This window comes from Capsella rubella, unplaced genomic scaffold (genome assembly GCF_000375325.1).
Source record: "Capsella rubella cultivar Monte Gargano unplaced genomic scaffold, Caprub1_0 scaffold_8, whole genome shotgun sequence".
Classification (NCBI taxonomy): Eukaryota; Viridiplantae; Streptophyta; class Magnoliopsida; order Brassicales; family Brassicaceae; genus Capsella; species Capsella rubella.
The window spans coordinates 1612654-1638612 of NW_006238916.1; the positions used below are offsets into that span (position 1 = coordinate 1612654).

At 29.7% G+C, this 25959-nt stretch overlaps 5 protein-coding genes and 3 long non-coding RNA genes across 9 annotated transcripts; 1 reads left to right on the forward strand and 7 right to left on the reverse strand.

Moving 5' to 3' along the window:
- Positions 1–1537: 1537 nt before the first annotated feature.
- Positions 1538–2249, reverse strand: LOC17874641. The gene is made up of 2 exons (XM_006281354.2): positions 2086–2249; positions 1538–1740 (listed from the first exon to the last, which is right to left on the reverse strand). Exons 1-2 carry the CDS (start codon positions 2201–2203, stop codon positions 1640–1642), a joined length of 219 nt encoding a protein of 72 aa, XP_006281416.1. The 5' UTR covers positions 2204–2249; the 3' UTR covers positions 1538–1639.
- A 2544-nt stretch (positions 2250–4793) lies between these two features.
- On the reverse strand, positions 4794–5603 carry LOC17875750. The gene is made up of 3 exons (XM_006281262.2): positions 5394–5603; positions 5142–5294; positions 4794–5012 (listed from the first exon to the last, which is right to left on the reverse strand). The coding sequence occupies exons 1-3, from the start codon at positions 5488–5490 to the stop codon at positions 4912–4914; spliced, it is 351 nt and encodes a 116-aa protein (XP_006281324.2). The 5' UTR covers positions 5491–5603; the 3' UTR covers positions 4794–4911.
- Positions 5604–7448: 1845 nt separating this feature from the next.
- On the reverse strand, positions 7449–8802 carry LOC17877176. Its single transcript, XM_006281791.2, is given in 4 exon segments — positions 7449–7811; positions 7932–8027; positions 8509–8530; positions 8532–8802. Coding segments are annotated over 4 exon segments (480 nt in total). The 5' UTR covers positions 8796–8802; the 3' UTR covers positions 7449–7713.
- Positions 8803–9106: 304 nt separating this feature from the next.
- On the reverse strand, positions 9107–11179 carry LOC17875274. 2 transcript variants are annotated; one of them, XR_002832636.1, is made up of 3 exons: positions 11060–11179; positions 10029–10261; positions 9107–9299 (listed from the first exon to the last, which is right to left on the reverse strand). It is a non-coding gene; the product is annotated as an uncharacterized LOC17875274 (long non-coding RNA). The 2 variants fall into 2 exon arrangements; XR_002832637.1 differs by having other exon boundaries at positions 10029–10264.
- Positions 11180–13381: 2202 nt separating this feature from the next.
- On the forward strand, positions 13382–14196 carry LOC17875740. The gene is made up of 2 exons (XM_006279717.2): positions 13382–13515; positions 13879–14196. The coding sequence occupies exons 1-2, from the start codon at positions 13410–13412 to the stop codon at positions 13995–13997; spliced, it is 225 nt and encodes a 74-aa protein (XP_006279779.1). The 5' UTR covers positions 13382–13409; the 3' UTR covers positions 13998–14196.
- Positions 14197–15580: 1384 nt separating this feature from the next.
- LOC17877053 lies at positions 15581–17725 on the reverse strand. The gene is made up of 3 exons (XR_002835095.1): positions 17593–17725; positions 15937–16992; positions 15581–15778 (listed from the first exon to the last, which is right to left on the reverse strand). It is a non-coding gene; the product is annotated as an uncharacterized LOC17877053 (long non-coding RNA).
- Positions 17726–21649: 3924 nt separating this feature from the next.
- Positions 21650–23871, reverse strand: LOC111829078. Its single transcript, XR_002832646.1, has 4 exons — positions 23734–23871; positions 22480–22551; positions 21952–22344; positions 21650–21757 (listed from the first exon to the last, which is right to left on the reverse strand). It is a non-coding gene; the product is annotated as an uncharacterized LOC111829078 (long non-coding RNA).
- Positions 23872–24136: 265 nt separating this feature from the next.
- LOC111829076 (sulfated surface glycoprotein 185-like) lies at positions 24137–25865 on the reverse strand. Its single transcript, XM_023777764.1, has 3 exons — positions 25634–25865; positions 25290–25447; positions 24137–24305 (listed from the first exon to the last, which is right to left on the reverse strand). Exons 1-3 carry the CDS (start codon positions 25755–25757, stop codon positions 24291–24293), a joined length of 297 nt encoding a protein of 98 aa, XP_023633532.1. The 5' UTR covers positions 25758–25865; the 3' UTR covers positions 24137–24290.
- Between the last annotated feature and the right edge of the window lie 94 nt (positions 25866–25959).

Below are 25959 nucleotides of genomic sequence, written 5' to 3' on the forward strand. Positions count from 1 at the left end.
ATACATATAATATAATGTATTTGAGAGATTTTTTTTATGTTAAGATTATCATGAGATTTGAGAGATTTGTTTTAGGACATGTGAACATTTATTATTCGAATGCTTAAAAATATTTTTTTGTATGTTGTCTTTGTTTTTTTATCATTATAGTAAAATTTAACTAATTTTTTTTCTTAAGTATATAAATATTTTGATATTTAGTTCAGATTAACTCCTCATTTTACTATAAATAATTTTTGTAATGTATTTATTAGGGAATTTAATGAAAAAAATCCTCAACATTGGTGAGATCAATTTTTAAACCATCAACTATTGTTTTAGTAAATAAAACTCTGAACTAGAAAACATTAACAAATTTAACTCTCACCTATAAAAATCTAAACACCCGTAGTAGTTCGTGAATAGTATTCATTTACATAACTGAAATCTAAACACACTGTACTGCAATATCGTTTTAATAATTGTATTAGCTAATGCATCACGTGAATAGTATTCATTTACATAACTTAAATCAGTATTCTTAATCATTTAAAATTAGTTAAATATATTATTAATTATCTTATTCCAAATTTCTTGTAAAAATCTTCCATTATGATCCCCAATTGATCTTAATAAAGTAAGTTGTTGTTAAGAAAATTATCTTACATATATATTTCATCATATAAACACTTTTGTTAGTGAAAATAAACTTTACACTTTTGATTTTCACCTTGTCTTTTATTTATTTGAGAAATGTAAAGACAAATGCATTTTACACAAGAAAATATGGGGAAAAACAAAACGCATCAATGCGTTTTGGCATATTAGTAAACGACATATATAAAAATCGAGTTGTTAAAATTTGTTTAAAAATACAACTGTAAATCGAGTTAATCACACATGTGATTACGAACGCTGTCCAAGTGCAATGTTTTTTTTTCAAGATAACGATGACCCTTTTATTTTTCAATGGCCTCTCATTTTATAACATAACGACAATTTTTCATACAATAAAATCTAGTAGTCAACTAGTCAGTTGACGACATGAAAACAAAATAAAGTCAACTATTCAAGTCTGTGAATTTTGTCCCTGTGTTTGGCCAACTTGCAAGAAAAATTAATCCAAGGTACACAGGACCGTATCCTCATGCATGTGTCATAAAATAATACAATGGATTGGTAATAAGCAGAGGACGTACTGAAGAAATCATGACTATGCGACTCCCAAATATATTGATTGGTGTTAAGTAAAAAAAAAAACTATATATTGAGTTGTATGTTTCTAATCAATCCAAGCATGTTAACCATGTTTAGTTCTTCAAACAAAATTATCAAAAAAAGTATCATCAATTAGATAATAAAAATCTAGTTATCATAAACTTTCCTTTTATAGACATTAATTCTTTAAGTCTAGATAGAATCAATGTTATAAGTTCCAACAGGATTTAAACACAAGTGAAGTCAGTGAGTATTTACTTTATTAGATCAGAATTGTCATTAAATTTTTGCAATCGAGAGGGTATCATTAGACTAAAGGAGTCTCGGCCAGTTATAACTGCGGAAGATAAACTTTTTTATTCATTCATGTCATTATAGATGATAATGAATACAAGGCCAAGTAACTTCAATAGCTATCAGAAAGATGGTGGAGAGACGTAAGCTAGGGATTATTTATACCACCACCGGCTTGTCCACTGATTGATCCCCCAAAATCTATGTCACTATTGGTCTTATAGCTACTCATCAACCTCCTCCTTGATCCTGTAAAACACAATATCTTAAAATGGTATAAACTCACCAAAGTCTAAATATTTTTAGTCTTGCTTTAATTATTCAAGAATACCTTATCATAAAATCTAAATTTCTGCCTTTTCAAACTTTTAAATTTTTATAATATTAGAAATTTAAAAAAGCATTAAAAAGCTCTTCCAGAAAATATATTATCCCACATGTTAATTTGTTATACAGTAAAAAAACAACCTCATGTGCATGGTAATTTTATTAGTAGCCATTAGTTTCACCACCTCGGAATTTATATAGATTTTTCGTCTATTAAAACATGGTTAACTAACCAAAAAGATATTTGAGAACTGAGAAGACACTAACCAATCATCGAGAGTGATTCTTGTGGAGAGGGAAGCGCACACTCAGTTTGAGTTGTGACCAAAAGAACCACAAGAAGAAACAACACAAGTCCCAATTGTGCAGTACTCTTCTTTTCCATTTCTCTCTTCTCTCTCTAAATATGTGTATCTCTATAATATCTAGCTATCTGATGATATATTTTGTTTGATTTGTGTATACGAATCACCTATTTATATCCCTAATAATAATAAACTAAGTTCTAAGAAATAACCACAACACCAAAAAAAAAAGAAAAAAAAAGTTGTTCGAAGACTTTTGTGCTTAATTAGTGGCCCAAAATTCATGACCCCTTTCTCCATTACCAAGTTAGAGACAGATAGGAGTTAGCACAGTAAAAAAGATGTTTTAATTGTATTATGTTCAAGCAATTCAATCAGGAGCTAGTGAGCTTACTATGCATATGTTTCACAATCTAGTGCTGGTTCAGGAAAACTAAAATAATTTAGGTTTAACCGTGTAAAACATTTATGTTCCATTCATTTATTATCCATATAACATATATAAGAACTCTCAATTGCTTATTTACATACATATTCATGCATAATTATTTTGCATTGTTAAAGCCTTAGGCCCCAAATGGTAGTCCGTTTTGGGTGCGCTTGCGATTCAAATGCTGGAGTGATGTGATTTGAGAGCGAAACGGTTGGTTAGAATTACGAATGAAAATGTGATTCAGATGTGATACAATTACATCATATTCTTAAATGGAGACACCATTTAGATGTGATTTTAGTGCAATTAAAATGCAAATTATGAAATTATCCTGTATTTATAAATTTTTTTTGCATTGTTAGCCTGTATCTATAACTATAGAGAACTCAAAAACAACTCTAAAATACAAGCATCGGACAAAGCCTTAGAATTGTCCACGTCAGCCCAAACTTGTTGGACTTTTTAGGCTGGAATCTTTGAATTTTAGTTACATAAGACAAGAAAAACAAGTGGCGTTGAATGTTTCTTATATACTAAATTGACTTCGAAATTTGTTTGGACCAATATAATTATGTAGTCTATAGTGCCGACGACTTCGAATCTAATATCAGACTTTGCACATATATGGACAATACATATTCTGATATTCTCATATTATATATCAACATCCACCATGCATTGACTCATTATCATCAACGACTTCGAATCTAATATCAGACTTTGCACATATATGGACAATACATATTCACATATTATATATCAACATCCACCATGCATTGACTCATTATCATCCAAGCAAGTTATAGTGGATTAGTAGTTTCAATTTAAAATGTGGAATCCCCATATGAATCTATGCCAGACTATTGATTCTCTTCGTGTAGTTCAGAATATATATTTCAAAATATCGACGTAATATATGACCTACTCGACTAGACGAGTGATACAAGTCACAAACTCCCAATCCATGGATTTTTTTCTTTCTTTCTTATTTTCTTAGCCTATTATATCATTAATAAACTTATTTGATTTGTTGACCAAAACGAAAATTATTTGATTTAATTTTATTAGGATGACATAAAACTGTGTGTACTATATTTCGATTATGATGAATAGCTTTCACGAAAAATAATTATACGGCGCATTTCTTTGAGATCTTGAGATCTCAAAAAAAAAAAAATGTTGATGACCAAAAAATAAGAACTATAGAGATCTTTTTTTGTGCTGTGTCACTTTTTTTTTTCACTCACTCGATCCAAGGGTTGTGTAACTGCTTGTTATCATTCTTACTAGCCACCTCGGAGATTTATCTTTTTCTTTCCTCGTTAATTTTTTTTTCTTTTTTGAAAAAATCTTTCAAATAAAAATCGATCGATCTAGGTTGTAGAGAGATCAGACGGTCTTTCTTGCTTGGTCCACATATGCTCTCTAGACTCTAGCTGTACAATTCGATCCAGTACTAGCTAGTTCCAAAACTATAGTTTCTACGTACTTAACTGGCCGAAACAACTGTCATTCATTATGTTTATATACTAAGATTTATCCTGTAGTACAACACGAGACAATTTTTGTTATTTTACCTTTTATGCTAAGTTTTAACTCGGAATATACCGTGTGATGTCATTTTTAACTTAAAATTTTATATTTTAATTTAACCCGTATAAACTTTTAAATATAGACAACTCTTTAACAAAAATATAATCATATTTATGTAAACTCAAACACGTTTCTTTTTTAAATAAAGAACCGGATTAAACCGAATAATTTTTTTAATTTAGATGCATGAGAAATCAATCTTTGTACACATTTGTAGTTGAGAGAATATTAGTCTTATTTATAATGGTTTGAACTATTATCTAATTTTTTATACTTTATGTAGACATTTTACATATATTTTTTCCTTTATCGATTCAGTAATATACGTTCATTTTCAAAATTTTAAATTGCAAAATATGCGGAAATTTTTTTTGTATTTTTATTATTACATATGTTATATGTAATAATATAAAGTTAAAATAAATAAGATTATATAAATATATTAGAGAGAGATTCGATTTATTAGAAAAAAATATTTTTGGAATTTTTTTTGATGTAATAAATATTTGTTTCCAATTTTGCGATTTAGTTTGATTTAATTACAAAATTTACTTTAAGTTTTGTTATTATTTAAAATGCAAATATTTTTTTTTTAAAAATTATAAACGAAAATAGATTTTAGTAAGAAATGTACTCTAAAAATGTTAAGATAGATAAAACCTTTTATTAGAAACACTGAAACGTTACATATCATAAAGTTACACATAATTTTTTAAATCTTAAATACATACGCATGCCTATAGGGTAATATCAGAAGAAGTATTAGGGTGCGGCTACGGGATTGCGACCACCACCCTGTCCACTTTTTGAAGGTCCTGCTCTTATACCCGCATTTGGATAATATATGCCCATGAGTCTCCTCCCTACATTAATAATTTATATACAACTTCAATTTGAATCAATAACAAAAAAAAATTTGTATGAATTAAAACACTAGATGTGTTAAAATGTATACACGTAAAGAAAAATAACATGCATATAATATGTAATACCTTCTAACTGGTGAGTTTTCTCCATGCTTCTTGAAGATTCTTTGCTATTTAGGGCTTGTCCCTTACCCTTTAATGCTCTTACTTTTACTTTAAAACTAGCAGGTTTGGCCGATTGGTATAGACTTCGTCCATGTGAGTTTTCGTGTGTAAGTTCTGTATTTCCAGTTTGATGAAACGAATTAACCTTTAGTTTCATATATAAAAACATTGTTACAAAAACATTTTAAGTGTTATGTGTGTCGAAACACTAACCTGTGACTGAGAACGGAGCTGACTTGCTGTGGCAAGGGAAGACGCAAATCAGCAAAAGCAGAATGACCAGTTGAGGTAATAGTGAAGAACACTTCATCACTATATGTCTCTGTCTCTCTCTTCGTTAATTTGCTCTCTATGTTTTGGTTTGCAGAGATATTTATTTATATATCCAAGTAGAGAGAAAACGTTTAAGTACAAAGAAGCCAAACCAAAGAGATAAGAACATATACAGAAGATATATTATTGGTTTGTCCATCATTTATTTCAATTATTGACGTTCTCCGAACCTCTTGTATCTTAATCCAAGTTGGACTCTTTTTTGTTCATATGGTATTTAAATATTCAGTGGTGGGTTGTTGGACTTCTTTTAGCAAAAAATCTTAAGAATTTGGATTTAGGTCATAATCCTCACAATCTTTATAGAAAAATTAATGATTCTAGTTTGTTCAAACAAAAAAAAAGGAAAATTGAAAGATTATATTTTGTCACAAATAAATATATTTTTTGTAATTTGTCTTTTAGTTAAAACCCTATTTTCGAAGAAATTTTACATTTCTGTTATTTGGCTTCTCCACATTAGAAGACATCTTTGGAGCATCAACGTCAAGGAAATCAAACAACTCATTCGTTTATTTGAAAGTTAACATAGTGTCATTATAATGTGCATGAAGGATCTCTTGGTTCTCTTTTTTCTTTTTTATAAGGATTTGGGTTCTGATATCATTATTAATTAATGAATACTACATTTTTTTAGAAAGAATTGTTATTAGATTCTTATAAAAAGGAAAAAATAAAAATTTAAAATATCCTAATTAAGATAAATACAATTCTCAATAATATATTTAGAAAATGGTTAAACTCAGTAATAAAACATGTTATAAATTTAGACTTGTCATCCTGATCCCTTCGATCTCTATTTCTCCTCTCTCAATAGTATTCTCTTATTTCATATTCAGAGATATAATAGGCAGCTAAAGTAATGCGTTTGGCCTTTTGCTAACGTTTAAGAAAATAATATTTTTTTTTATCTCAAATATATTATCGCTGGTAATAATATATAAAAAGTCAAGTCTTTAGATTTTGTCACTTATCAAAAAGAAAAAGAAAGAAAATTATTGTCGCCTAACCGGAGTCTTCGGTGGACTTCACCTTCAATTTGGACTTTAGAGCCTCAAAATTTTGTGTTCGGCGTTAAGCGTTAACTAGTTAACATTTACATCCACTAGCCACACATCATAAAGCATATCTAACCCACGATGTAATAAATGAGACATAAATAGTTTTCATGCTATACATCGTCGTCCTTCACGTTTGTCATGAAATGTTAAGAGTGGGAAAACTTAGCTTGATCGTTACAAAGACGTCGTACTTCTTCTGTGTTTTTATATGCTGCTCTTATGTATCTCATCTCAAGTTGGAGAAGTTACAATGTTGTGTTTTAAACCATGTAACCAATGTAGATAGTCTAATAGATTTTAGTTAATTTTTAAATTTTCTTTTTAAAACATGCATGTAAACATATAACTCGCTTTCACTTTATACAGACAATAATTGATGTATAATATTAAAAATTATACATAAATTTCAAAAAAAAAAAAAACTAATACATAAATTTGAATTATAGATGTAAAAAATTATCTTAGGAAAATATAAATTGGTGTGTTACGTGAAAGTTATTACTAATTTTATACATCAATTATTGTCTGCATTCAACGAATGTTATAACTTATATGTAGTTGTAAAACACAATTATTGTTTGAAGAAACTAATCATACGTACAATATCATTGATGGTGCATGCATATTGCTAGAAAGGAACGAATTGCGTTTGGATTGCGTTCCTACTCCTCCTCCGCCGCCCCCTCTCGATCCGTCGTATCCCCGTAGCTCCCATCCTTCCGTTCCCCTCTAAATCGCCTAAAGGTAAAGGTCCATAAGCCTAAGTCTGTCACCAGAAGTGTAGGACAAGATGTGTTTTATAAGTATTTGTATTTGGTTGTAACTTGTATTGACTAGAAGTGAGTCTATCTCATAAACAAATACGCAAAAAAAGTTGCAAATTAATACAATACTATATTTATCCTCGACCAAGGTTTCAAAGACTTAGGCCAACAGCCCTAGTATTTGGTAGTACAAATGTTAAGTAAAGACACCAATACTACTTATGAGGTTCCTCTCTACACAAAGTGTACGGCACATAATATTTTTTTCTTTTTCAGTCTATATATATACATATATATTATGGTTCGAGTCTTCCTATTACATATTGCATGGTTAGGTACTGCAAATGTTTTAAACAACAACAATACTGTCCAACTTTATTTATGTCGGTCTGGACTCCCAGGATCATCACTACGACGACCTCCACCTTTTTTACTCTTCGAAGGTTTTGCTTCTATGAGCATCAGTCTCCTCCCTACATTTTCATGATTATGTTATATATATATGTATCAGATTGATGAAAATAAGGATGAAAATAAGGTTCCAAAATTTTATAAAATCATTTTGAAATATCAAATAATTAGATTTTTTTTACCGTGGTAATTAATATTTCTCTTTTGTGCTTGTACACTTATTGAAGATCCTGCTATTATTCCCTCATTCGGCATATCTATGCTCGTCAATCTCCTTCCTACATTTCATACATACATATAAACACACAAAAAACAACCTAGTAGGACGTACACAAGATTAAAATACGTACGTGTAGAAATTTTGTGATATGATTTTTAGTTTTAATCGGATAACTTTGTTAATCGGAAACGCAAAGATTGATTAAATATCACCAAGTGCTAATACCTTAATTGGTAAAGATCTCTGTCAAAAGCTTAGAGATCGCCGGTTTGAATAGCGTTTGGGACGAAACCATATAACATGCTTTGGTTTCGGGTCTGAGGGGATGTATGGGTTTTATGCTTTGGTTTCGGGTCTGAGGGGATGTATGAGCTTCGGCCCAGAACCTCTTTGATTATTAAAAAAAAAAAAAAAAGATTGATTAAAAATCAACGAATATGCATACATAATATTTCTTAGTGTACGTTTCTTTGTGTATATATATATATATATATATATTTGATATGTTATGTATGTTGAGAACTTGGAAAAACACTAACCGGTAACTGAGAAAGGAGACGATATATAGGCATAGGCTAAGGCAAGGGAAGACTAAAAGCAGCAGAACCACAACAACCACATGACAAAATTGTGAAAAACATTTCATTCCCATCTTCTTATGTTTCTTACTTTGCTCCCATTTTTTTTTGGTTGTAGAGACATTTAATCTATTCAAGTGGAGAAGAAACGATGAAGTACCAAGAAGCCAACCCCAAGAGATGAGAACAAACACAAAAATACAAAAATTATTGTTATTTTGTTCGTCACTTATTTGAATTATTGACATTTCTCCTCTTGTATCTTTTGGCCTATCTTTTCTTTTCAAAGTTTTGTTAGTTTCCAAATTTTGACTCTTTGGTCAAACTATTCCAGAGGTTGGATTTATTTTTTAAGTCAAGACCTCAAGAGAGTCTTTGGCTCTTTGCAGTTCGGACTTTAATAAAAGGGAAATAGTTAAACACGAATTATTATGAATATGTAGGCTTAAATCTTTTGCAAATATATGGCTAGTAAATTTTTAAATGTTTTTATTTCGGAAGATATTTTGGCAGAAATTTATACTGTCATGTAGTCGGGTGTTTATTTTGTTTTGTAACTAAAAGCTTCATTAAGTTACAACATTTAAAAGCTATTGGGATTATTACAAATATATCATATCGACTAAAATATGCTGATGAATAGTACAAGACTCAGGTCAGGACACGCAATAACACACTTTCTTTAACTATATCCATCAGCTTCCTTCTTCGACTATCAACAGCGTCGTTAGGTTCCTTCTTCGTTATGTAAACTGCATTATGACTATACTAGCATCATATATTACTTAAAAATATATATCATATATTAAAAAATTATAAAAATTTAATTGATAAAATTAAGAAGAACACATGTTTATGAGGGGAATTGTCTTAAATACCATAAAAATAGGGTTTTTTCCAAAAAAATAATTATAAGTTTTATTTTCCAAAAATAACACTAAAATACATTTTTTTCAAAAATACCCCAAAACTAAAACTAGTTTTTTAACATTCAAAACTAATTTCTAATCCTAAACACTGAACCCTATCCATAAAAATATACCCCAAATATAAGTAGTCAACCCAAACATAAAAAAAAAAATTCTACACTTTCAAATATCAAATTTTTATGTTTATGCTATTTTTGGAAAAATTAAAATTTTGTGGTACTTTTCCAAAAAAAAAAAGTGGTATTTTTGGAAAAAAACTAAAATTATGGTATCCAAAGAAATTTCTCTTTTTATGAGAAGATATTATTTCATAAATGTATAACTTAGTAATTTATTTTTTCCAGTTATCTACTATAATTTTTAAAAATATCATAAAATTTTATGTCTGTAAAATATTCTTTTAGTTTAGAAGTTTGAATGTGTAATTTACAAAAATGTTGAAGTGTTGAGTAGAAGAAACTACGGTATATTACAGTTATTGATTATATAATATATATCGTTGTATACCCGAGTTAAAATAAATAAAAATTATTTTTAGACTATTTTTCGTACCAACGGCGATGAGGCATGTGGCAAACGAAGAGGCACATGAGGCAATAGTGGTGATAGCGGGTATGACATCTGTAGCGGTGGTTTTGCACTTATAACCCGGGGTGGGGGCGGGGCAGAAAACTTAGGCGCTGGTGGTCGCGGTTTAGGTTTTGGTTTAACCGTGGGCGGTTGATGATATTGATGATCTGGGTTACTATTTGATGGTTTTGTTCTTAGCAGCTTCCTTTCCAGCCCTACTAATTTACAATATTTTTAATGTGTTATATATTTGACATGGAGTAAAATTAAAAATTAAAAATTTGAAATATTTAAAATTGTGATAAAAATAATTTAATAGCAAAAATCAAATAAATTATAAATGAAATATTTAAAATTATGATAAAAATAATTTAATAGAAAAAAATTTCACAAAATATTATGTTGTAAAAATTGTAAAAAAATATAAATTTCACTTATTATATTAATAATATTGTACATACTAAAATTATATATTAATTCAAATTAAACTAAATACAGAATCTTAATAACACCAAAAATGATTTACCTATATTTATAAATATGAGTTGAATATTCTAAGACAGAATAGAAAACTTTAGTTTACAATTAGTAAGTAAAAGATATTATTTCTTTAGTTTTATAATTTTATAATTATTTCATAATGGGCGTGCACAATTTAGTTATTAAGTTCAAAATTAATAAAAAATAAAAAAACTGAAATTTTCAAAATTTAACAATTTTTTTAGAATTTCATACCCTGATTGCATACAAAGTACTATATTTATATGTTTATAAATGCATTTCATATTAGGTCCAAAAAAATTGCTTTTTATATATAAAAATAAATATGACTTTTAAAAAGAAAAAATTGTCGTTAAGAATTATAATAATCTTCAAGCTTGCATTTGTATTTCTAATACATTGCTCTGGACTATAAAAAGTTCCAAACTTATTTATATTGTTAAAACACTAATTATGTTCATGAGAGTTTTGTGTTGGAATAAAACAATTAACAAAGACGTGTAAACACTTACGGTGGAGATCTATGGCATCTGCAACTTCCACTTGAGATGAGACAAATAGGAGCACGATAAACAAAGATAGAAGAAGAGAAACCATTTTTGATGTCTTTGTAGCCATGCATTAAGCTAAGTTTTTTTTCACTCTATCAAAATTTCGTCATTACAAGTCCTATTTACATAGATAAGAAAATGATGCATCGTTTGATACCTAGACATTTCCATTTTGCGCGTTTTAATATTGGTTTGTCTGTATGTAAAATCATTTTGCCAAAAAAATCTTTACCAAACTAAAGTTTATATATACTCTCTCTCTCTCTCTCTCTCACACAAAGAGTTGGAACTTTATATGTTTACCACTGTTTAATTAGTAGTCAATGATTTATATTCAATAAAATGAGTTTCGTATTTAGGATAAATTAGAGTATTTAATTTAAAAAATACATTGGAAATCTAAAATGACATTTTTTGTGAAACAAAATTCTTTTTTTCTAAAATGACACTTTTTATGAAAGAGAGAGGGCGTATGTAAATACATTAAGGTATGCAATAAGAAAAGAAAAATAATTATGCATAAAAGAATAAAACAAATCATAAGTAAAGAGTATAAATAATCTTAATATTATGAAATTTTCTATTTATTTTTTAATTAAGTTTTGTGGGGCTGTAAACCGAAAAAACACAATATTTTATTTAATATTAATGTATCTTTATTATTTGCAAGTCGAAGGAAGATTCTTGTTTGACGACAAGATAGAAAAGTATATTTTTTGAAAGTGGACAAAATGTTAAGACTTGACTTAACGTATAAACCAATAATAAATATAATAATTTTTTATATTTATGAATTTTTATTTTGTTATTTTTAGGATCGTAGATCGATCAGTTTGTTTCCTTTGGGTATTTAAAGACTCGTCATGATGATGAGGGGGACTTGAAAATTGACGAAAACACATCTCTTTGGTTACTTGTTCATGTGTAATGTGTTATACTATTAACACATCTCTTCGGCTTTGAGGAAGAACCATCTTTCATGTTCACTTAATTATATGGTTTTTTAATTATGTGCCAAAGAAGTTGTGCTCACAAGTATGATTCATGGCCGCAAGCTTTTCTTTTCTTTAGTAAACTAGGAATTGTTCGAATCATGCTCGTTTTAGGATCCATCTTACTTCTTACATATCCGATCAGTACAAGAAGCAAACTGTTTAAATGCTTTAACATGTTAGCTAGTTAACCCATGAGAGAGTTAAATAGGGAAAAGATACGTAATTTACCAAAAGATCTAAAACCTATGGCGGCATTACAGGATCTTTGTGAAAAATCGGATTTGGCTCTTATAAATCCTTCTTAAGCTTCTTTTGTTGCATCTTTAGAAAACGTTTTCCACAAAAAAAAAAAGGCTAAAATCCACTGTCGTTGAAGGTTGGGGATCAATATAATTAGTTAAATTAACATGCAGCTCCTAATAAACGTAGACTTTATTGGTTCGGGCTCAAGATAATTAGTTTAAAATTACCATGCAACTCACGTAGACTTAACCGGAAACAATTGGCATTCATTGGTCTAGAGAACCTTTTATTAAAAAAAAAAAACACTGAAACGTTACATAATATATAAATCTTGAAATACATATACAGTACGTATGACTGCAGAAATAGTATTTTCTTATTTCCTACACAGAAATAATAGGCAGCTAAGTAATTCGTTTGCCTTTTGCTAACATTTATCACTGGCAATAATAATATATTAAGTCAAAGTCTTTAGATTTTGTCACTTATCAAAAGAAAATGAAGAAAACAAAAATATTGTCGTCTTAAGTCTTCGGCAGGCTTACCCTTTCAATTTACAACCCCACAATTTTTCTTTTCTTTTTTCTTAATAACTAAAAAGTTTTGAACCGAAATCCATCAGAACATATTATATGGTCTCATTCCAAACACTACTCAAATCAGCGACTTCTAAATTTTTTTTTGTCAGAAATCTTTACCAGTTAAACTATTAGCACTTCATAACCCCACAAAATTTTCTGTTGGGCGTTAAAACCAACACATAAATAAAATTTTACATCCAGTAATCACATATCATTATGCATATCTAACAATCTTTTAACTCCGGAGTTACAAGATGTTAATGAGGCATATAACTAGTTTTCATGCATGTAATACATCGTTCTTCATGTTTGTTAGATATGCGTTATAATGTTATAAATACTTTTTCCTATATAGACACAAAACTAAAACGCGTCAAATGGAAATGTCTAGGTCTCCAAACTCCGAGTTAGCTAGCATCTTCATTTTCTTATCTTATATAAACAGGTCTTGTAATGACGAAACTTTGATAGAGTGGAAAACACTTAGCTTTGATGGCTACAAAGACGTCAAGTTTCGCTTCTCTTCTTCTGTCTTTTTTTATCATGCTCTTATTTGTCTCATCTCAAGTTGGGGTCACCGAGGCCAAACATCTGCAAAGTAAGTGTTTACATCATCGTAAGGTCTCTTGCTAAAGAAAAAACATACATATACATGACAACTCCAGTTATGACCCTTATTGTTAGGGTAGCTCTAGCTTATCCTCATTTCATGCAACTTGATGAACGATTGAATTTCAAAAAAAGTAACAAAAACCAATTAATCTCTTAAATTATTTTGCTTTGTAGACCTTGTACATAATAGATTTTATTGATCTGTGTGTGTCATGTATAGCACAAATAGTATTAACTCAAAAAAATTTTCTTGGTAACACAATCTTTACATCTTGATGATATACATGATATTCATAATCAAATTATATATTATTTGAAGAAAACTAATGATCAATATTGTAATTCGAAGGGAACAAATTGCGCTTGGATTGTGTTCCTCTTCCACCTCCTCCGCCTCCCCCTCACTTCGTGCCCACACCACCAATCGTGACGCCTCCCTCTAAATCGGGAAAAGGAAAAGGACCATAAGTCAAACTAATCATCTATGGAAGTGACAGATACGAGAGGTCAAGAAAGTGATTAAGAAGAACAGTCAAGATTATCTTTAAATAAATAAAAAAACATTGGTGAAGACACCATAGAACAGTCAAGTACAGTTATATTAACTGGACTTGGCAGATATAATGTATGAGTTTTATATAAATCATGTGTACGTACTACAAATAAACCTATGGAGTACGTTCAATAATAATTATAAAAAATACTATTAAAAACATCAAAATATGTTTTATGAACAATTATAACACACTCCACAAATTTTCAAAAATAGCACCAATTGATACACTTATCATATTTTAAATAATTTTTAATTTTTTCTTAAGGGTTATAGCTATATTTGTGTAATACTTTTAAAAACCATAATTTCAGATTAAAATATATGTTAGCCATTAATATGAAGACCTATAGTATTGTAAGATGAAATTACCAGAAAAGAGTCAATTCCTACATTCACTCTAGTATTTTGCGAGGATATGTACACGCAGACTATTTACCCATGCGGCTATGCCAAATCATATAATATTTTTTTTCTTTTGAGTGTGTGCGCTTGCAAACTATGCTAACATATCATATTTCTAAACAACATGTTTAAATATGGTCAATAACCACATCGGCTTAAATTTTAGTAGTTAGCCCTAATGAAATGTGCTAAGTAATTAGACTTATATGCCTCAAGTTGGAGTCGCTCAGGCCAAAAGTCTCCAAGGTAAGTGTCTCGTACTTATATGTATATCAAAAGAACTTAACAAACCTTCATTACAAGTTTTTGATAAAATTAATTTTGATAATTTTTGAGAAATATCTCTTTTGGTGTTTCCATTTTAAAAATACCTGTTTTATCTATCTATTTTCAAAAATGTCCTTGTTTAAATATGAAAAATTATAAAGTTTTATATGCATTATAAGGTACTTTTATATAATAACTACTACTGGGAGATTCGATACAATTTCTATAATGTTTTAAAAGGTTTTAAATCGTTTTTACAAGTTTTATAAAGTTTTTAAAAGGATTTATAAGGTTTTTAAAAGGTTTTTATAAGTTATTTTTATGGTATTTATGAAATTCATATAAAAATCTAACTCACGATACTAAATAAGATACTAGTATCGATCTTGCAACCTGTGTTTAAATTCAACACTAAATATTTTATATGAATACACATCGATTTATTGTAGTGGTAATTATATATTAATAAAAAAAATTTCAATAGCCACTCGGCTATTCGTAACTATGGCTTAATATTCGTGGTTATAGCATCATAATTTAAAATATTCGTGCCTTTTTTAAAAACAATCACCTTATAGCCACAAATTTCGCGACTGCCAAATGGCGATATGTATTTTTTGACTAGTATAAATGGTATCAATCATCATATAATATAAAAGTGAAAATGATATATGTTCATAAACTGAAAAAAAAAATTATAGTATCTCAGGTAATAAAAGTGTTTCTAATTATAAAACTTTGGTAAATAGAATTTGTAATTACATAACAAAAAAGATAAAATGTTGGGAAACCATTATATTATTTCTTAAATATGTTTATCTTTTGTTCTACGATGAATAATAATACAACACATTTACATACAAAAGAAAAAAATCTCACTAGAACTAAAAATATCTTATACGTTTCATAGAAATTGCCGACGGTGGTGGAACAAAAGGTGGCGGCGGCGGCGATGGTGGAGCACCTAGAGACTTAGTTCGTGAACTGACTGATGGCCGCAATGTAATCAACTTCCTTCTCCAGCCTATTCAATTTTTAAAATTAGAGAGTCACAAAATTATGTATTTTTAACAATTCAGTATCACATTGTATCTAACAAAAGGAATCTCATTGACTTGCTCTAAGTACATATGTTTTGCTTTTATTCTAAACTCATCAAAATTTATGTTAGCAAGCACTGACCTGTTGCTGAGAGTAATTCTTGGGGAGAAGCCAGAACACTGTCGATAGAGCATGGAACCAAAATAACCACTAGAAACAAGAACACAATTCCCAAGTTTAACAGACCATTCTTTACCATAATATTTTTTTTTCTCTCTTCCTTGGTTATTCTTGTGGTTTGAGATACTCTTCTCCTACTCCAAATGCTTCTATTATATAGCCATGAAGATAAGACAATGGCTACTTTTTGGAATTTATGTTGAAAAAACTCGTTTACGATATTGTCAATGTGGGATATTTGGTAAGGCCTAGTGGGTCTAGTGGCTTGTATGATGTGTGTTCGTAGAAACAACTTGTTTAGAAAATAGTTTGACTTCTAGTAAATAGACAAAAGAAACAAAGATAATGAAGTCAAATTAATCTGACCTTTCTCAGCCACTCAATTAGGGTACAATTAGCTAACTTAAAATTAAACTTCTGAAAACAAGTAAAATATTTTTGTTTTGTTTTATTGCCTTAGAGCATGAGCATTGGAGTAATCAGTAAAAGTCCTATCTATTAAACTATTAAAACTAAAACCAAAACTTGCAGAAAAGGAGAAGGACATATACAAAATCGGGACCGTCCTTGGTTTTGTTTGTTCATTATTCGTGGGCCCCGCGACACGTGGCGGCCCACGATTGGTTGACTATTTTTTTTTCCATAAAAAATCTTAAGCAAGAGAAAAAAAAAAGGAAAAAAGGTTTGTGGGACAATTTTATCTAAATAATCCAATGCACATGGTATTAGATCTCGTCGGCTAATATAAAGTAATAGAATAATTTTTACAATCTCTGATAGGTTGACCAAATGATTTTCTATGAGATATTTTTTTTCTTTTATTTTTCATCTCTTCCATTTATGGCAGTGGTATTGTCTTTGATGGTGGCGGTACCGATGATGACAGCTGATTTATTGGCGGACATAAAGGTGGTGGAGGAGACGGTAATGGTAAATGATAACCACCACCACCACCTCCACCTCCTCCACCATGTCCACTATTTGATGATTTCACCAGTCTCATCATTCTTCTCCATCCTATTTTATTTACAATATGATGATTAGAAACACTGTGAACTGAAACTATATAAACTGTAAAAATTATGTTATATATAATCAAATATGTAAGTCGAATCCATTTAAAGGGATTGAAACTAATACGTTAAACCAAAGAATAAATAAAAAAACAATATTAGTTTATTATTTTCTAGTTTCAAACAAATGCAAACTGAAATTAAACTAAAAAAAAAACTAAAAAAAAATATCTAAAATCTTAAATTTTCAAATCAGTGTTACTAAAAAGTAAAAAATATACCAAAACCAAAACTCAAATGATGCCGATTACTCTAATCAAAGATGTATTTGGTCATACCGATTAAATTTTATTTATTTTTTCTAAAATCAGAAAAAAATACAAAAAATGAATTTCACTAAACTTTTATGTAATGAAATGGGCACATAAATTTAATAATTGAGAAATGATTTCCTAAAACTAGCATCATATACTTAAAAGTTTTATTGGTTTTTCGAAAGGATAATACATATATGCATCTCTTTATAAACTTTTTTTTGCTAGAATTCGATTAGAAAGACAACTAAAATCAATGGGGATACATGTCTCAAGAGTCAAGACTAAACCTGATGATGATTGGGGTAACTCTTGTGAAGACGCAAGAGCACAGTCGTTAGAGCATGAGAGCAAAAGAACCAATAGAGGCAAGAAGAACACAAGTCTCAAATTTGTCATCTCTCTCTCTCACTCACTTTCTTAAGTTGCTCTTTGATCCCACACTAATATATATTGTCACTATGCGAATAATTTGAAGTTCCATATAAGGACAAGTGGACAACGAAAGACGCGTTGTAGGAAGATGGTCTTTTTGGATAGTTTTTTTTATTTAAATCAAAGACGACCAAAACAAGAGTTTGACTATTAATATTATCTTGTAATATCCTAATGTTTGAATAATCGGTGGTGCATGGAAATTATCACGTCATATAAAAGTTTAATGCACAGTTCAAAAATATATTATTTTAAATAGTGAATTTGCCTACGCATGAGGATTTAATTTTAGAAATTAAAGTACTAAATTTGCAATTTTACTGCAAATTGTTTTGTCAGCAATTTTGTTATTATTTGGATAACTCAAATAACTAATTTGGGAAACATACAAAATAAAACGCGGTTTTACATAAACATTTGATTTGGGAAAATATTATTGACATACAAAATAAAACGCGATTTTACATAAACATTTCATACTAAATTTTTTGTACCATTAAACTGCAAATTAATTAAATTACGGTTTTTTGAATAACATATTGTATCATATTATAGACCTGAGGAGCTAAAGCTTTTCCACAAAGATTTTCACGACCATCATGTACACATCAAGATAAGGTTACATTGCATATCCATTTTTAACGAATTATTGTAGTACAGTCTCGAATTCATTAAAATAATCGAGTAACCAATTTTTCTTTTTCAGTAACTGCATTAAATATTATTACAGTGTGCGCAGCGGATTGCCCGATCTGTCTAGTATGGAGACTTTGTGTCACATTAGTTGCGACACAGAAACATTAATTAAAATCAAGAAAAACAAAATATGGGCAGCAGATTTGGTCTTCTTGCTTCTTAGATCTACGTATCAACCAGATGAGATGCTCTAACTCAATCTTTCATATTTTGTAAGAAAGAATGAAATGGTTGATCAGATCTCTAGCTAGAGAGATAGTTCCTACAACATTGCATTTAAGTTGATTCAGCACTCGACAATGAAAGTGGTAACTTCATTTTGATGTTCCTCTTATTTTTTATTTTTTTTGTTTTTAAGCAAATTTCTAATGAAAAACCAATTACACCCCCTATAAATATCATTATTTGATCGGTCTATATGCTAATTTAGTCAATTATCATTTGCTTACCATTCAACTTGAGGGTGGTGGTGGTGGTGATGGTGGTGATGGTGGTGGCGGTGATGGTGGTGGTGACGACAATAGTGGTGGTGGTGGCCGCGACCGTGGCCTTTGCGGTGCAAACGAAGGACTTCGTGGACTTTTTGATGATCGTACTGGTATCAACTTCCTTCTCCAAGGTATTTAATTATAAATAACTAATTAAATTTTCTTAAACGAACTTACTATATCAAGAATCTTACACGCATATCTAGTTAACTAAAACAATTCAAAATTGAAACAACACTTAAACTTATTAGAATACATATATGTCAAGATCACTAACCTGATAATGGACGTAACTCTTGTGAAGACAGAAGAGCATATTCGTTAAAGCATGAGACCACAATACACAATAGAAGCAAGAACACAAGTCCCAAATTCGAAAAACTTTTCTTTGTCATCTCTCTCTATCTCTATCTCTCGTAGTTAATTTTGTGAAACTCTTCACTGCCTCCAAAAACCTTTCTTCAAAAGCGCCTACCGTGCAAGTGCAATGAGCAAAAACAACTTGGCCTGAGACAGAGTTCACTTAAAAATATTGTTTCATTTTTTTTCTTTGAAAGAGAATGGTATACTAGTAACTAGCTAAATGAATGAATGTTCATATAACATGATATTTATAGGAGAATTTTGGACCATAATCCTAGGCCCTGAGTATGAGCAACGTGATCCATATATTATGGCCCAAAAATTAATGAGATATTGAAATTTTGAAATTTTTTCTTTTGATTTCTATTTTTTATGGGGTTCTTTTGACTTAAAATGATAAGATTATTTATGCCTAATTCTTTACTTTTCTTTGGTTTTTGATTATAAATAATTCCCTCTGTCGATATTATTGAAACTTGTCTCTTTTGTTCGTTTATAACATTTTAAAATGATATTAAAAAAGAAGATCTAAGATTGATTAGGATCCTCGTAAACCATGAACCGGTTCTAAACACAACATCGTATATAATTCTTTACTAGCTTCATTTCATTCAAAAATATTACAACACATTTCACCAAAATATAATACAGCCATATATATATCTCACTGGACTTAAAAATTTCTTATACGTTTCATAGAATTTGCCGACGATGGTGAGACAAAAGGTTGCGGCGGCGGCGATGGTGGAGCTCCTAGAGACTTAGTTCGTGGACTGACTGATGGCCGCATTGGAATCAACTTCCTTCTCCAGCCTATTTAATTGAAAATTAGATAGTTATAAAATTTATCATATTGTATATAGCCAATATATTGGTCTAAGGAAAACTAAACCAAAACAAAATAAAATAATCAGAGAAGGAAATTATCTTAAAATTACATGAGTTTTACAAATATATACTGTATTCTTTATTTTTACCAACAAAAAAAATTGTTTTCGTTTTACTAAAATAACATGAGATTTATGTTAGCAAGCACTGACCTGGGAGTAACTCTTGGGGAGAAGCAAGAACATTACTAGAAGCCAAAATAACCACTAGAAACAACAACACAACTCTCGACTTCATCAATAGACCAAGAACTTGCTATTTTTTCTTTGTTTACTTGCTAAATCTATTGGTTTCAAACTCGAAAATACCAAGAACTCAAGCTGTCCCTCTCTCTTTCTTGGCTATTCACTTATTCGTGTACCTCTTCCCTCATATTAAATGGTACTATTATATAGCCATGACCCATGAAGATAAGGCAATGACTACTTTTGGACTCTATGTTGGAAAACCTCGTTTACTATATTGTCAATGTTGGATATTTGGTAAGGCTTAGTGGGTCTAGTGGCTTGTATGATGATGAGGTTTGGCAGAAACAACTTGTTCTAGAAGATAGTTTGACTTCTAGATAGTACATATATAGACAAATTAAAGAAATAAAGAAGCCAAATCTAACCTTTTTTTCATCCACTCAATTAGTGTACAAGTCGAAGGGATTTGAATGAAATTAGGATTGGATACTTGTGTTTGTGTTTAATTACCTTACCTCGTAAGAGATTCAACGGAATGTTAGTAAAAGGAATCCGTACAACACAAAAGTTATTTCCAAGATGCATGCATGAGCACAAATGAAAGGAGAAGTGATCAAGCTTTTAAAAGTTCGACTACGAACGGTCTAAAAATGTTAAACTGTCTACTAATCAACTAATCAAATCTTTTGTTAGAGTATAGAATGACACTGGGTATTGGGATTTAAATTATTTAGATTCATCTAAGCATATATAGAGTTTAAAAATTGGGTCAAAGAACAATAGTTTGGTAGTTATCTAAGCATATATACAAATATATAGAGTTTAAAAGGTATGGAACATTTTAAAAAGACACAATTGTTAGTAAAAGATAACTATTATTTGAAGAAGAAAAAATGTAATGACAAAATGAGAACAAAATATGGTGAAAAGATACAACTCTAAATAAATAGATGCATTTTTAAAAAAAAGACGTATAACCAAAATATTTTCAGATTGTTAAACATAAAATGAAAATATTTTACTAAAATTTACAATGGAAAATGCAACAGTAAAAGATTTACGCCCATCATCAGGTAGTGCAACATTGTGTACGTTGGCATAGCTGCGAGTACACAATGTCATTTCAGCATTGTAAAATGAAATTGATACTACTCTTAATTCTTTAAATTTTTTTATATCAAATTTCTAATGAGAAACCAATCACACGCCTTAAAAATAGATATTGTAGTCTATATTCTAACTTGGCAATTATCATTTCTTTACCAATCAACTTGACGGTGGTGGTGGTGGTGGTGGTGGTGGCGGCGGCGGCGACCGTGGCCTTGGCCTTGGCGGAGGAAAGGAAGGACTTCGTGGACTTCTTGATGGGTTTACTGGTATCAACTTCCTTCTCCAAACTATTTAGTTTAAAATAATAACCAAAACTTAACTACTCTTCCATGAATGAAAGCCTTTCTTAACAATACTTACTAGTTACTACCAAGGGTCTTAAATTTGAAACAAAACAAAATTGAACCATGCACTTAAGTATGCGCATATTTATGTCCGATTTGTTAAAATCATTAGGAATATATGTGTCAAGATCACTAACCTGTTAATGAACTTAGCTCTTGTGGAGGCACAAGAGCACGTTCGTTCGAGCAAGAGACCACAATACACAATAGAAGCAAGAACACAAGTCCCAAATTTGCCATCTCTCTTTCTCTTTTTCTCTCGTAGTTAATTTTATGAAACTTCTTGATCCTCTACTCTTTATTTTAGATATACATGGTTTAAGTTCCAAGAAAATATATTTTTCTATATAGTTATCACATAAAAGACAAATAAAAAAATACATAAACAGATAAGTTTGCAATTTTGTAAATTGTTCAAAATCTAAGGATAGGGATGTTGATGAATGTGACCACCGCCATGTCCACTACCCGACAGTCTTGTGTAAATGTCTCCATTTGGCTTATACGTACTCATCAGTCTCCTCCGATCCCTAGGAAATAATCTCTATGCATTAATACTTTATACATAATGAATATTTAGTTATTTACAATAAGAAAATATCAAATATAGAGAAGTACACAGAAAAGTAAAACATATAAAAGATGAATATGAGTACCATACATACCGTGGGCAATTCCACCACGTCCGCTTCTTGACGATGGTGTTCCTATGGCATATAAAGTCAAAATTCTCCTCCCTTCATATTTTATTTTTATTATTAGTTTTTTGGAAGTATATATTCATATAAACCTGGCTCTGATACCAAATATATTACTGAAGCATAAATCTTTATCGACAGAATTATAAATATACATCTTTTTATTCCTCATCACAATACTAGAATTAAACTAAGATTTGATAACATCTTTTTATCAATGTTTATAAATGTCTAGCTTCAATCTTTTGTCAAAAAATTGATTAAACTGTTTTATTAGCTTTCTTTTTCAAATCTCATGTTGCACAAGTTGTAAAAACGTTATTTTCTTTGAATATAATTTAACATTACATTAAAAAAAAAATATTTATATAAAAAAAACTTGATATAAAGTCTTTTCATTAATCAATAACTCAAAAAATGAAATTCCCTTTAGTTACCACACTTTAAGTTTTATTTTTCCAAAATATCAATCTGTATTTTTTTCTCAAAGTACTAACAAAAGTTTTACTTTTCCAAAAATACTGTATTTTTTTTTCTAAAACTACTACAAAAGTTTTATTTTCCCAAAAATTCCAGAAACATGAAAAATAAAATTGAAAGTGCAGAAATGTTTTAGGTATGGATTGAATATATATATATATATATATATATATATATATATATATATTTAGCGGTCAATTTAGGTGTTTAAAATTTAGAATTTTTTTTAAAAAAATTAGTTTTTTAGTATTTTTGAAAAATAAAGCTGATAATGGTATTTTGGAAAATACTTATTTTAGTGGGTTTTTTTTTGTCAGCAACATGATATAATAATAAGCTTCAGTAACATATTTATTAGAGAAAAAAACTCAAAACCTTAAATCAGCGGTCGTCAGATATAGACTCAAGCTAGCTGAACAGTATTAGTCATTTTGCATTATAAAGTTTTGATTTTCAAAATAAGGGTATTGATTAATAGTATGAATCGTTTAGGACCATGTGTAGTATAAGAATGGAAAATAATATCAATATAACCAATTATATAAATAGCGAAAAAACTGTATGAATCTATTAAGAATTGGTTGATCAGATTCATATTTTTCATGAACTCTTAACTATTTACTTTTGCTCAAATATGATATATATACATGGTTTTATTTCAATATGTAGAGTAAAATTTTAAAACAAGTATCACATGGACAAATTAATATCATGTGTGTGTGTGTGTGTGTAAACACTAACCAGTTATTGAGGGTAGTCCATGATCAGCAGGCAAAGCTGATTCGGTATGTTGAAAGATGAAGCTAAGAAGAAGGAGAAGCATGAGCACACGAACCAATTTTGAAGAACTATTTTTTCCCATCTCTCTTCTCACTAATTTCTATGTTGTGCTCTTTCTCGTAAGAGACTGAATAATAATTATAAGCCGTCAAAAAGATAAAAGTTCTCCACCCACAAAAAAAAAAAAAGCTATAAAACAATTGGAAAAAAAAAAATATATATCTGCCATTCATTTCAATACTTGACCGTTTTGCTTTTTCGTGATTTTTATTTGTATTTTATTTTTGTTAAAATATTTTTTAATTGAAACTGGATTAATCATACAACAATGAAGTCCACATACTTAAAAAAAAAAAAAAAAAGGTTACTTGGAACAACATATATTGCAAATTATACATTAACATGTCTTAATTTTGGTGAATTATTACATAAGTTTGTCTACTGGCCAAGAAGTAAGGAGGAGACTAGGAGAGGAATGTGACAACCACCATGTCCACTATTAAATATCTCCACTTGGCTTATAAGTCTCTTCCCTACAAAAATTAATAGATATTTATTAATATCTATATATAACAAATATATAAAATAAAAAAAATATGAAAATATCGGAAGCAAAGTGAATAATTTGTTTTTAAGGAGGTGACTTATTATTACTAATCGATTTTTAAAAGTTATGAATTAGCTATGATCGTACCATATAACCTCGTCTACTTCTTGATGGTGGTGTTTCTGTTTAATAGACTGGTATATAAATGATGATGGTGACAAAAATAACCAATTATGTTCTATTTGAATAAGTCTATGTAATTTCATGAGACTTAGGCTCCGATTGGTAAAAAGAAAGTTTGATTGACAAAATAATTGTTGTAAACGCTTTAAATACTTTTAAAGCCTTGAAAGCACTTAATAAATTTTTCTGATTTAGAAAGTATGTATGCGTTTATATGTGTGTATGTTAAATCATTTGTAACTAAGTGTGTATGAGTATGAGTAAGAGTATTGAAATACTAAACAGTTACTGAGATTTGTTCATGATCAGAAGGCAAATCAGATTCGGTATGGTGAAAGATGAAGCCAAGAAGAAGAAGAAGCATGAGTACATGACCCAACTTTGAAGAACCATTCATTTCCATCTCTCTCTCTTTCTCACTATGTTGTCTCATTCTACTTAAAGAATTAATTAATAACACATAATTATTAATTAAATAACACAAGAATTAACTAACCCTCTTTCAAAGAATTAATCAATAAATTTGATTACTCAACTACTAAACTTATATTTATAAGTTTTAAATATTTAAATTGTTTACTCAACTTATATTTACTCAACTACTAAACTTATATTTATATTTAAATTGTTTATCAACTAAAACGAAAATGATACTTTATTTTACGTATTCTTAATTAGTCTCCTTCTGATGTAACTCTATTAGTTATTTAATTTGTTTATCAAATTTCTAATGAGAAACCAATTACTCTAAGTCTATATGCTAATTTGGCAATCATTATTTGCTTACCAATGACGGTGGCGGCGGTGGCGGCGGCGACGACCGTCGTGGTGGTGGAGGCGGCCGTCGTGGTGGTGGCGGTGGCCGCCGTCGTGGCGTTGGTGGTAAAAACGAAGGACTTCGTGGACTTCTTGATGACCGTACTGGTATCAACTTCCTTTTCCACGCTATTTAATTTCAAAAATAACCAAAAATTAACTAACCTTTCATGAATTAAATTTTCTTAAAAGTACTTACTATCAAGAATCATAGCTTTTAAACACACATAGTTTGCCAAAAACTATACAAAATTAAAACCATATTTGATAAAATCATCAGGATACATATGTATTTGGAGAGAGGGAGACACTAACCTGATAATGAACTTGGCTCTTGTGTAGACACAATTAGAGCACGTTGGTTAGAGCATGAGACCACACTACACAAAAGAAGCAAGAACACAAGTCCCAAATATTTCGAATATTTTTTCTTTGCCATCTCTTTCTATTTCTCTCGTATAGTGAAATTTTTTGAAACTTCTTTATTTTAGATATGTTTATGCGACTAAAATATCTTTTTTTTTTGTATAACACTAAAAAACTACCGACTCTTGTCGGCCGTTCATCTAGTCAAAAGAAGACGTATATAAAAAAACAAATGAAGACAAACAAACGAAGCAAAACAACGACTAAAACACACA